This window comes from Arvicola amphibius, chromosome 1 (assembly GCF_903992535.2).
Source record: "Arvicola amphibius chromosome 1, mArvAmp1.2, whole genome shotgun sequence".
NCBI classification, from domain to species: domain Eukaryota; kingdom Metazoa; phylum Chordata; class Mammalia; order Rodentia; family Cricetidae; genus Arvicola; species Arvicola amphibius.
Window position 1 is genome coordinate 16381781 of NC_052047.1, and position 12550 is coordinate 16394330.

The 12550-nt window shown below is 41.1% G+C and overlaps 1 protein-coding gene across 1 annotated transcript in view; it reads right to left on the reverse strand.

Annotated features, from left to right (window-relative positions):
• Positions 1-12550, reverse strand: part of Slc4a4 (solute carrier family 4 member 4) — a 330071-nt gene that overhangs the window by 185506 nt on the left and 132015 nt on the right. Inside the window, exon 5 of the mRNA XM_038315817.2 lies at positions 3781-3941. Coding sequence (XP_038171745.1) covers positions 3781-3941 — 161 coding nt within the window. The remainder of the gene's footprint in view (positions 1-3780; positions 3942-12550) is intronic.

A 12550-nucleotide genomic window follows, 5' to 3' on the forward strand; every position in this document is an offset into this window, starting at 1 on the left:
TTTAAGCAATTACAAATTAAAATAATGAGCCATGGGCTGGAGAGACAGCTCAGCGGGCAAGAGTGCTTGCTCTGCAAGCACAAAGACCTGAGTTCAAATCTTGACATAGACGTAAAAAGCCAAGCAGGGCTGTGCATGCTTATAACCCCAGGGTTACAAGGCAGACACACATACACACACAAATGAGGAATTGTAATTCCACTTTGTGTGCATAAACAGAGTTACATAGGAAACACATGGAGATGATAGACAAAATGAGGTTAGGGAAGGTTTTACTTTTGGGGTAAAATTAGGGAAGGTTTTATTTTTGTAGTGAAGCTTTTACAGATTATTTTTAAATGAACATATATTAATCTTATGATTATAAATAACAATAAATGTAAATTTGAAAAGCATAAAAGGTGGGGTTTTTAGAGAAAAGAAAAAAACTCACACGTCTGCCGACAGACAGAGCTCAGGCTGCTTTTAGATGTATAGCTGTATGAATGAGCTCCAAAAATAGAGCTACTTTTTCTCATCCAGGGAATTATTGTGCTGAACACCTGAAATGGGTTTCAGCTTTTTAAAAAAAAAAAAACTTAAGAGTGGAAGAAAATTCCATGAACTTGCCTTCATGTGTGAATGACACCCTTTAAATGTAGGATTACAATGGCGATGCCAAGAATAAACCTACTAAAATAATCCCTGAAAATTGTGTCTTGTCTTGTGTCATGCTTCAAAGACAAATCTTTCTATTAAAATACATAGGAATGCCACACACACACACACACACACACACACACATACACACACACTTCAAACCACAGAGAGTTCCTGAAAGACTCATAAGGAAGCTGACTTTAAGGTAAGAATGACCACAGTTCACACCCTGTCCAGCCCCACGCCACTGCCCATGACCTGCAGCGGTCATCCTCTCGGGGCAGGTGGTGAGGAACAGTAGCAGGCGGACCACATTTGCTATTACTTCTTCTTCCCCCTTTCGGGAGTAAAATTGGGCTACTGGGAGGTGATATAACATGAGACTGGGGAGCGTGTAACTGTCCTATGTCCAGGGATATGTGGAACATGGCTACTCTGCTTCATCCTCTGCTAGGAAGAGATTTTCCTAATCACAAAATAATCATTATAACTCTCCAAATTACTGTGCCGCCTCTGTCATTGAAAATGAAATAAAGGCTTTGCCCAGGTCATATTTTAGTCTCCATAGGTTTTTATTCTGTTGGAGGATTTTCATTTCCCTATTGGGCTGTGTTCTCCTAAGCAAGATCTATGTCCTCTTCTGCAGTGCCGGCCTTTTTTTTTCCTCCCTTTGTTTTGCCCATGATGTGTGGTTTGCTTCTGAACTGTTTTTCTGTATTATCAGTGCCAGAATTGATAGCACTGGCACTCTGCCTCCTTGCCCCGGGGACTGCGCAACAAACATATTAGTGAGTGATGATACCTCAAAGTGACCTAGTGGTATCTAATTTTAACAAGAAATGACAATGTTTAAAGTAAATGCATGGAGGTTAGAAGAGTCTGAAGCCAATAATAAAATGTTATGGTGAAATTAAGCAAGAACATCAAATACTCAGTAAAACTTTTTTTAAATACAGTAGATGTCAGATCTTCTCTTTTTGGTCATTGGCTAAGGAGGGTCTGGTTTAATGTGGGACTCTGTCTTCCGCTATGTACAGAGACAAAGAGTTGCTAGAGACAAGGAACTCTTTAAGATAGGTCAGTTTGAAACTGAAGATCACAACAGAGAAGTTGAGCTTCACAGAAAAAGGAACTCATTGCCCTGTTGATCGGCTCCAAGACCAGCAAAAATATAAAAGCAAATAAATAAAAAACAAATAGATGAATAAATAAATGAATGAATGTTCTACTACTTCCAGCTCTTCAGTCCATACTCTTTGGGATTTTTCCTTCTGCTCTGAAATCCCCAAGCATCTATCTGCCAGACTCAAATAAGTCTTCAAGTCGTGATCTGATAAGTGACATGTAGGAAAAGCTAGGTAGCTAACTACACTGAGGGAAAAGCCGGAAGCCAACAGGTCTGGTGACCTTAAATCTCCTGACCACTCTGAGAGGTACACGGCAATGGTCCCTTCCCACCATCAACCAGACACAGTATCTGGGCATCTCTGGCAGGGACCACCTAGATGTCTGTGGGAGGCAGTTTCGGCAAGTCCCAGCCTAAAAGCAGACAGCACCACTCTATGGATCTGGGTCCTAGACTGGACAAAAAGAAGGCAAGTTTCTCAAGCGTGCATGTGTTCCCGGCTCTCCATTCCTGAACACAGATGTAATGTGGGCAGTTCTCTGGGGCTGTTGCCTTGGCGACTTTGTGGCTAGGACGGACTACAGCCTGGAATCACGAGTTAAAAGAAACCTTTTGCCTTAAGTCGCTTTTATCAAAGTATTTTATCATAGCACCAGGAAAGGGAACTTGGCATGCACCTCCCTACTACCTCCACAGATGAGGACCCGCATCTCTAAGAGTGGTAAGGAATGTGTTTTTGACCATGATCGTCCACAATAGTAGAGAAAGACATTAGTTAAAGCTGCCCACTGTAATCCCGGCATTCTTCCCATGAAACCACTCAGTATCACACAGAATAAATTCACAACTCCTTCCAAAGAACTTTTTTTTCATAGAGAGCAAAACATACTCTCAGTGGAAGGAATAAATGGTGAAATTTCATGCAGAGAACTCCACAGGCTCTGGTGATATAAATGATACCCTGAGCCAACGTGACCTGACTCAGTCACCAGCCCATAAGGCACTGCTGGCATCCTGCCCCACGATATTGCTCTACACACAGCTAAATGACTGGACAACCGCCTTCCATCACACCAGCCCAGGAAGTGGAGGATTTTCATTCTTCCCGAAGATGCAAAGTCTCTTCTGATGATCATGAAACCGAAGTGCACAAAATCTAAGTGAAAAAGCGGTCTCCGTTACAGTCAGAGTTCTAAAAACCTAGTGTCCCGACAGCCAATTAAGATAAGAGGGTGAGAGGGTGCTTCTTCCAAAATATTAACCTAATGTGAGGTAATGGCTCAGTAAGTAAGTAACTGTCATGCAAGCCTGAGAAACAGTTCAATCCCCAGAACATATGTTTAAGAAAACAAAAACAAAAAAACACAACAACAACAAGCAAAAAACAAAACAAAACAAAAAACAGACATAGCGGCATGTACTTATAAAATCAGCTCTGGAGAGATAGAGACAGGAGGGTCACTGTGGTCCACTGCCTGGTCTACACAGTGAGCTCCAGCCCAAGGAGAGATGCTGACTCAAAAATAAGGGTTAGCTCCTGAGAAATGAAACCAGGGTTTACCTCTGGCCTCCACAGGAACCTTCATTCACATACATACAGACACAGAAGCACACACCACCATGCATCCACATGCATGCATATGAACCCCACACACATATGTATATACAAAAAATGTTAATTATGCTAGTAAGTAAATCAAGTAAGATGTTTGTGCATATTAAATATGATCACAGTTGTAACAAAACATAGAGGATAGGAGAAAAGCATAAAGTAGAAGACTGGCAAATAAATCCAGAAGAGACTATTCCAAAACAGTATCAATAACCCAGAGATGGGTATTATATCTGAATGCTATTTTTCTCAATATTAGTTAAAATTTTTATAAATCACTCATTTCATGAAACAGAACTTAGAACAAGTGTTCCAGAGAACATTCAACCCTGCTTACCCTAGCAGGCATCTGAATGCAAGATCATTCCTGAACAGTAAGAGGAACCAGAAATGGCATACTCACCCACCAGCTGTGGGAGAGACGTCGCCTCCCGGTCAAGCATGATGGATCCTTTCTCCATACAGGTCCTCAGCTCGAACAAGCTATGCAGGGACAGCGTGGCTACATGGGGTTTGCTCCATCGTTCCCCACCCTGCTCCACTTTTTCTTCAAACTTAATCCACCTAGGAAGATGAGATTAGTGAGACAATCAGAAGAACTGCAACCTTCCCTGAAGGCAGCACTAAACCCTGCCCACGCCCGGACCAGCAAGTCCATAATGTCTCCTCTCGTGCAATCTTAATAGTTAATCATGCCATCAACTCTGTCATCTTCAAGAATACAGAGTGACAAGACCATTCATTCTCTTAAGAAAAAAATGGACCAAAGGAAGTCAGAGCACCGGCCCCCTCCACATACAGTCATGAAATCCCTAGGAATGGTTACAAAGGTGATTTTAGATGAAAAAATCACACGCCTCAAAATCCTCCATGTGGGACAATCCTGTAATTATAAGATTAGCACCACTGTGAATATTCTGTTGGAACCTTACAAGGTAGATTTGGGTAAGATGGAGGAGCAACATTATCTCAACATTATCTCAAATAAAAAATGCCCAGTTGTTGATGCTTAACAAGGACTATGTTTCACTATGTCTGCATCTGAGGTCTCTGCCTCAGCTGGCATACGTCACTCTCACTGAGGGGCTAATAGTGACTTGACCCTTGAAGCCAGGCTCCACATGTTTAAAATGAGCAAGTCCAGTGGACCACAGTCTCCCTGGAGTAATGGTACATTCTCTAGCAACTTCTGCAGTGGGACAAACAGCCCTCATTCACGGCTTCTGCTTTCTAGGACATGTAGACATTTTGAAAACAAAGACATGTAAGTCTGATGGGGGGAGAACACGTTGGGAAGCCTTTATAACGCATGATCAAATCACACAGCCTCTCCTAAGCAGCCAGAGGAAGCAGGGGCCTTGCTCGTGCTGGCACAGCATTCTTTTCTTTCCCATCCAACCTCTGAAGGACGCTGGAGTGGTAATGACGGGGTTAAGTTCTGTTTTCCTAGATTTTTCACCCAAGGGTTTAATGATTGAAAAACATTTTCCTAGAACAAGCTAAACACTCACCTACCTCACTGGAGATGAGAACAAAGGGCAGGGGTCAGAGGAAACACCACAGAAGGGATTATTTATAGAACTCTAGTCAAGCCCTGGGAAAGGGACGAAACTCACTAAAGAGGACCACTGTGAAACAGATCAAGAGATCAATCACAGTGTGGAAGAAGACTTGAGGATTTCTATCACACCCAACACTCACCTAACTCAGAAGTAATGTACCTATCCCTCCACACTCCTCCCCGGCAGCGCCTCAGAGCCAGGAAACCCCCTACATGTCAATGGTAACTTCTATCTCTACCCTCTAAGCTATGAGAGTCTCCTTCACCCGGCGTACTATATTACACCCACTGAAACAGCAAGTGGCCTTAACTTTTAAATGTTTACCTTTTTAGCTGTGGAGTTTAAAAGCTACTTAGGCTTGGTCAGCTCTTGGTCACGTGTACATGTGAGCATAGCTAGATGGACTCAGGAAGATAATATGTACAGAAATATATACAGAAAGAGGTCATGAAGTTGAGAGGGAGCAGGGGAGATGTTGGAAGAGCTGGAAGGGGGAAGGGAGAGGTAGAAATAATGTAAATATGGGACTCAGGTATGAAATTCTCAAAATAATAATAAAAATTCTTAAAACAGCTTAAAAGTCAGCAACATCACCAAAGAGATTCTAAATCTTCAAAACTAGACCCAGCTTGTTTCTATAGAAGCAGTTGAAACACATTTCGAAACAGAATGGGAAACATCTATAATGCCCCTCCCCATGCGTGTATGTGTCTGAAGTGACATTTTCTTCCTCCTTGGTTGGGATTATTTCCAGAGAAATAGAAGGAGCTAGAAGAAAATGACATCACACATGTACAGTATTGTATGGTTATAACCAAAATAATACTATGCAATTAAAGTAACTGGGTTACTTCTAAAATAATCATATGCTTATTATGATGCTGATAACTTTGAGTAACATTTTTTTCTGCTCGCTTACAGAAATTTAAGCACGCTGTGGTAGTCACTAGATGAACTGCTTTATTATATGTGTCTTCATTTTAACATAAAATCAGACTCCAGAAGGTAGGCGTGTCCATCGTCTACGGATCAGCTCAGCACTACTAGAGAGATGCCATCTGCAGAAAACACAGCGAGTGCATCCTCTGTCCTCCTAAGAGCTTCTCACTAGCTGAGGGAATAGTTGATCACAGCCCAGGATAAACTAGAACGATGATGTGTAATGTTTTGAGCAGGCTTCATTTCCCCTTTATCTCTCTTAACTGAGTTGCCAGCTGTCAACTGCCATCAATCTGCATTGTGAACCTTATACCATGAAAGAGAACTAAGCATGACTTTGTCTACAGTAGGGGCTGTTTTCCGCCCTTACCCTTGATATGGCCTGAGTATTGAGTTCTTTAAAATTTCTATGTTGAAATCTTGGAGACTAAGAATTCTGTTTTGTTGCAGTTGTTTCGTTTCAATGTGGTGTGGTGTGGTGTGGTGTGCGGTGCTGTGCTGTGGTATTTGAATCTCCTAAAATGTTTACGTTGGACTGACAAACGGGCTCAGCAGGTAAAACCACTTGCTATGCTATCCTGACAGCTTGAATTTGATCCCCTAGAACCCTTGGTGGAAGGAGAAAAGCAATTCACAAAAAAAAAAATCCCAACTTATACACACACACCATGATGCGGGCACACCTACAGCTATGCACACATGCACACAATATAAGTAAACAAATAAATATATAAATATTTAATTATATGTTAAAATCTTGAAGGTTTGGTTTCGGGGGTTGCTATTGTTGGGCTGGAATCTGAAGACATTCATACTCTATTAGTCGTGACTAGCCTTGAACTCACGACAACCATTCTGTCTTAGTCTCCCAAGTGCTGGGATTATGGGTGGAGCCACCATTCCCAGCTTTATATGCTGAAATTCCAGTGCCCAGGGTGGGGCCTTTTGCAACTAGAATGTGCCACCAAGAGCACGTGGGTCCTATCACTCACACACCAAATCCGCAAAGCCCTTAATCCTAGACTTCCCACACCCCCAAGCAATAAAGAATAACTTTCTATTGTGTGTCCGATATTTAGTCTACAGTATTCTGTCACTGAAGCCTGAATAGACTAAGACAATCCTCAATTAACCAAGCAACAGAAGCTTAGGAAACCTTTCAAAGGGGAGCAAACTTTTGACTCTCCTCCGCCCTTCCCTGTATTTCTTCCTCCCTGCAGCTTATACTGCAGGGAACTGACTGACTAAAAGCAGAAATCAGAGTACGTTCTTCAAGAGCAATGAGAAATCATAAATTTCAACTAGGCTGGGCTTTCAGAAGAGCATGGCTCATCTCAATGGATCACACCAACCACGCAGGTCAAGATAACCGTGAGGAAAGGAAGCGAAGTCTCACAAGTAGCGCACTGTTTACAGTTCTATTTCTAAGGGATGTATACAATCTCATGGCTCATTTTAGCATCTATTCCACATCAGCTTCCATAAATATTGGATGTTGTGATGACGGCATAACAGCTAACAGCACAGGAACTGGCGGAATGCCTATCAAACGAATCTATTGCTCTAGTTGTTCAGGGGATGGTTTTACCAATTTAGTCATATAAATTGAATGTAGATAGTTTCATTCCAGAAGGGGTGCATTTGCTCTCTACCCGCCTCACACATCAAGGGCAAACTTGAAAAACAAACAGCCAACACTCCTCGGTTCAAATCAACATCCATTAAAAAAAAAGGCTAAGGCAGAGACCAAAGTTCAGACTATCCAAGCACCAGACATTTTGCAAAGGTGCTTTTAGGCCCATGTAATTATGTTTTTAAAAAACAGACACTTTCACCGTGGCATGTACTGAAAGCCACCATCTACCCTCCACAATCACTATGAATAGCCACACAGTTGTAATGGGTTTCTGACTTTTTTTTTTCCTCTCTCTCTTTTCTCGGTATGTGACAGGCTACAGGAAAATTAATTTTAGAAGTTGGCTTTTTAAATGCATGCAATTACAAAACTGTTGTCCCCTTGGAGGACCAGTTTATGAGGTGAATTTTATTTATTCCAAGGTCTTAGAAGAATAATGGTAAAGTACTCTGCAGTTTAATATACTTTGAGTGGTTGCCAAGCAGAGAGCATTTCACTCGTTTGTTGAAGAAACAGAAGACCCACTGGGAATCACTGAGTTTTGCAACTTTCCAATCATGTGATTAAATATAATTAAGTAAAGACAAGACCTTCAACTTTAAAACCTGCCAGTTTCATAGTGGAAAATCCTCATGACCTTTGCACGAGAATATAATCCAACTGTGTAAAACTACGGACATAATAATAATGAATTTCGTGCTAATTAAAAAGTGATTCGTTACACATAAAAGAAGCCAATGCTAGTGTGTACCTGGGATAAATGCTATTTTAAGAAGAGTTCAGAAATTTCTAGATCAACTGTGGAAAGCAATGCATATAATTAACTAAATATAATGATGTCTAATTACATAGGTTATTGGATTCCCCAAATCGCCTTCTTCTTACGGAAAAAAAAAAATCAATTCAGTCCAACAGGGAATTTCCCAGAGTCATCTGCTATAGAAAGTCAAAGAACTGTGGGTTACGAAGATCGCAAACTCACAGTGTAAGGTGCATGCTGCTGTTCTGTGGCCATGACCTTTAGAGGTTCCCCAGAGGTGAGCTGGGTCAGCATACCCAACAGAAACACAAATAAACACTAGTTAGCATTGTGTCCCTGGACATGACACACCGATGCCCTTTTCCTCTGTTGGCTAACGTTTCTGAGAACTTGTGATGGTTTTCTTTTTGAGCAGGTTTAGCAGTGCAGATTGGATGACACAGAGTGGGCGATCGTTAACATACATAACCATGCCATATTGGTGTCGTTCAGCACTGGCCGCTAAAACCTCACTAAGGACAAACTGAAAATAAGGAATCACCTTGGCAAAGCTAATCCTAACTCAAGTGAAGACATGGGAGAAGAAAGAAAAGTCCGTCCCTTCCTCATGACTTTGGGCCATCTTCAAAGCAAGACTAGGAGCAATTCCTTAATCTGTCTACTTTGTCCACCTGTGAACTGATTCCAACGGATTCCTGTTCTGCTTTGATTTCTGTTCTTTTTTGTTTTATTTTGTTTTGTGGCATGATCTCATTTATTCTAGGCTGGCCTCAAACTCATCATGTAGACAAGAACTTCTGATATTCTCGACTCCATGGCCAGGGCTAGGATTACAACCATAGTCCACCAAGCCCAGTTTACTTTAATGGATTTTTGATGAAGAATAGAGGCTTCTTTACCATTTCAAGTGATTCCATCTTAATCACTGCAGTCGGATTCAATGTTAATTTTTCTAATGACTACACATCCCAAAAATACCCTCTAAAAAGACCAACACGGTATCTCCACCAGTCAAACATGCTTTTCCAGCATGAGACGCCTACCCTCTGCACAGTCTTCAGCTTTGCACTATTTTGGAAAAAACACTGGAAAGTTCAAAGTTCTCCCTTATCTTCTAGGAAAGACAAAAGGGGGGAGGGGGATGTAATAAGAAAGACCACAGAGCTACATGCTGCTTTAAATCCCACACTAATACAGGCTTCTCTTCCTGTTAATGTTTCATAACTACTCTACTTTCTCAGGCTCACAAGGGCCATCTTCTCTATTACTAAAAGCATTGTCATCATTTGAAGGATAGAAGCAACCTAAAATTCCTGAAGTGGGACTCAAGTCACAGTAATGCCAAAGCTTGCCATAGAAGAGTCGCAGCTAAATAAAATCATCAGCCAACTGAAAACCTTGGTGGGGAGAGAAAGGATGACAATTGTTCTGTGGGCTGTAGTTCCACACCAGAAACTACATCTAGTTTGAAAAGTCTAGAAAGTTAGTTCTCTTCGAAATAAAAGTGTCCATCCGTCACCAGTGCTCGGTGAGGCGCATGGAATCCAGCAGTCAAGCTTTGTTTAGCATGTGTGAGATCCTGGGTACCTAGCACCCTGCCACACACAGCCCAAACAATTGTCTATCAACTCGAATTTTCAGAGGAAAGAAAAAAAAAATGTCAAACAGATTTTTCAGCCAGAAAAAAAATATTTATTCATGCCATTGCATAGTATATGAAATGACTCTCTTCTAAGCACTTAAATTTTATTCATCTGGGAAGTTTGAGGTCTTTTACTAGGGAGTTGAAAATTTTATTGTGGCTGGAAAATGCACATCACAAATGGAGGTCAAACATCACTACAGAAACCCTCTGACGCAGTGTATGTCACAAGCAGTACAGATTACTGGAAATCAAAATATTCCCAGAAGCATAATCGCTGCCAAACCTCTCCCCAGAATTCGGACAGGACCGCACGCTGAGAACCAAGACTCCGTTTCCGCACATTCACTCTTTCACGCCCTGCTCCTTGAGGACCGCCCTGCAGCAGGTAGTTCTAAGCATTAGGAGCACAGGGCTGAACAAGATAAGTGGAAATCCCCGCCCGCTCAGAGATTTAGCTCTCTTAGGAAGACACAATAACAAGGTAGATAATAGGCTAAATGGTAAGAAGTGCAAAGAGTCAAAAATACAATAGAAGACCTGGGATAGGAGGTATAGGTGAAATGTTTCAACGCAAAAGTCAGGTGATATTTGCCTAACAACCTGAAGGAGGTAAGCAAGCGAGTCATGTAGATAGTTGATGGTGCATGGGTACAGAGAGGTGGCAAGGACAGAGTCCCTCAGAGAGCAGTACAACTGGCCGTTGGGGCTCCAGCAGGCTGAACTGGAGGGAAACAGACAGAAGGCTTTTCAAGTACCTCAGGGTAGATAGTTTATAAGCATAATAAAGGCAGGTTTAAAGAGACCAACTAATCAGAAGGTTTCGCAGAGGCAGAAATTGGCCTAAAGGAGTGTTGAGCAGGAAATGCGGTGAGATGCTGAAATACTTGAGGATTTCAGAGAGTAAAATCAAATCCATCAATTGATCAGAAAGCACGTATAAGGAAGGTAGGAGACAAAGAAGCTCTGGTGTTCTGGCTGAAGTATCCAAGACAATGAAATTATGTATTGAGATGGAGAAATCTGTAGGAGGAACAGGCCTGCATATATTAATGACATGACTGCTAATAGCCCTCCAATTACTCAATGCTGATTAAATAAGGAAGGAAGTCTAGAGATATAAATTCAGATGCCATCAGTATAGTGATGAAATCCCTTGAAATTTGAAGCATGGGGCCTCGCCTGAGCTATAGCATTGATATATATGGAGTCTGACAGACCACAGCAGAAAGAGAAAACTATTATGTTCAAAATAGTTATTTTTCTATTAAAATACAATTATATACAAGTATGGAAAGGTCATAATGAACACTATAAATTTGTATGCTAAATTTAAAAATCAAAAGAATAGCTATTTTTAAAGCAATCACTTCCCCAATAGTCAAATATTCAACACATATTTATGAGTAGTTTTTATGAACCAGGCACTTCAAGGCTGTGAGAATACTAGAGTAAGCAGGACTGAGTGATCTCTGACTCTGAATGAATTCATGTAATAGGGAAAACAATATCAGAAATGGAATTACAAAAAATCATAATGATCCCTAAGTAGGAAAACTTATCCAAAGTTTCTACTATAGAAGCATAGTTTCTCTAGGATTGCATCACAAAAACAGAACATAATTTGCCTAAAACAGATTTTAAAGATGGCAAAGAATGTAAGGCCATCTTGGTCTTTAGAATCCCATATGACCAAGCATCAGAACTCGATCCTGTAATCTCAGTACTGAATAGACTGAGGCAGAAGAATTACCATGAGTTCAGGGCCAGCCTGGGCCAGCCTGTCATCCTTCCTGGACCAAAATGAATCAAAAATGGAAATATTATAACCATTTCATTCAACACTGAGTTGCCTAGTCAGTGAACTCTCATTTCTTCATCTTGCTGAGACCAGGGGTCACGTAAATTAATGGGTAGCTAACATTTGACAAGAAACAAAAAACAAAGTCACCCCTGTGTTCTCGTCAATGTTAACAAATATTTCAACATGAAAAGAAGAATCAAAGGGACTGTTAGAGGCACTGCTGACTAAACCAACACACACAGGAAAGAAATTTTAGAGCGAGAAAATGTGTGCGGTGCCAGAGAAAAGGGAATCCTGAAAGACCTCTTGGCAGATGAGGAAACTGAGGCTCAGGAAGCCTAGCAACTGCACTGAGCTAATTAGTGAACGGCAAAGCCAACAGCTGACTAAGTCTTCCCAACCTGAAAGAGTGTAAGCCTCATTCCATGAAAAAAGAAAGGAACAAATGGAAAGGGCTAGTAAGAAAGAGCCTTTGGTCCAGGATCGTCCTTTTGGAGGATGCTTTATAGATGCTTCAAGGTGCATCCTGCAGAGGGTTAGTGCATGTTGTAGGAGATTTTTGTCTGTAATATGTAACTAAGTCTCAATGAGAGAAAAATCTCTGCTGTGACTCCTAAAACCTTAGAAACTTGCAAAGAACTGAACAATTTATAAATCATGTCCACACAAACATTCATGATATGATTATACATATCACATTATACATATATCTATATGGTATATATCGTATATGCCTGCATACATGGCATACTCTCCTAAGAAAAAGCATCATGCAGCTAATGGGACGGAGTATAGAATTAAACTGAGGCATCTAACTTTCAAATTCAGAT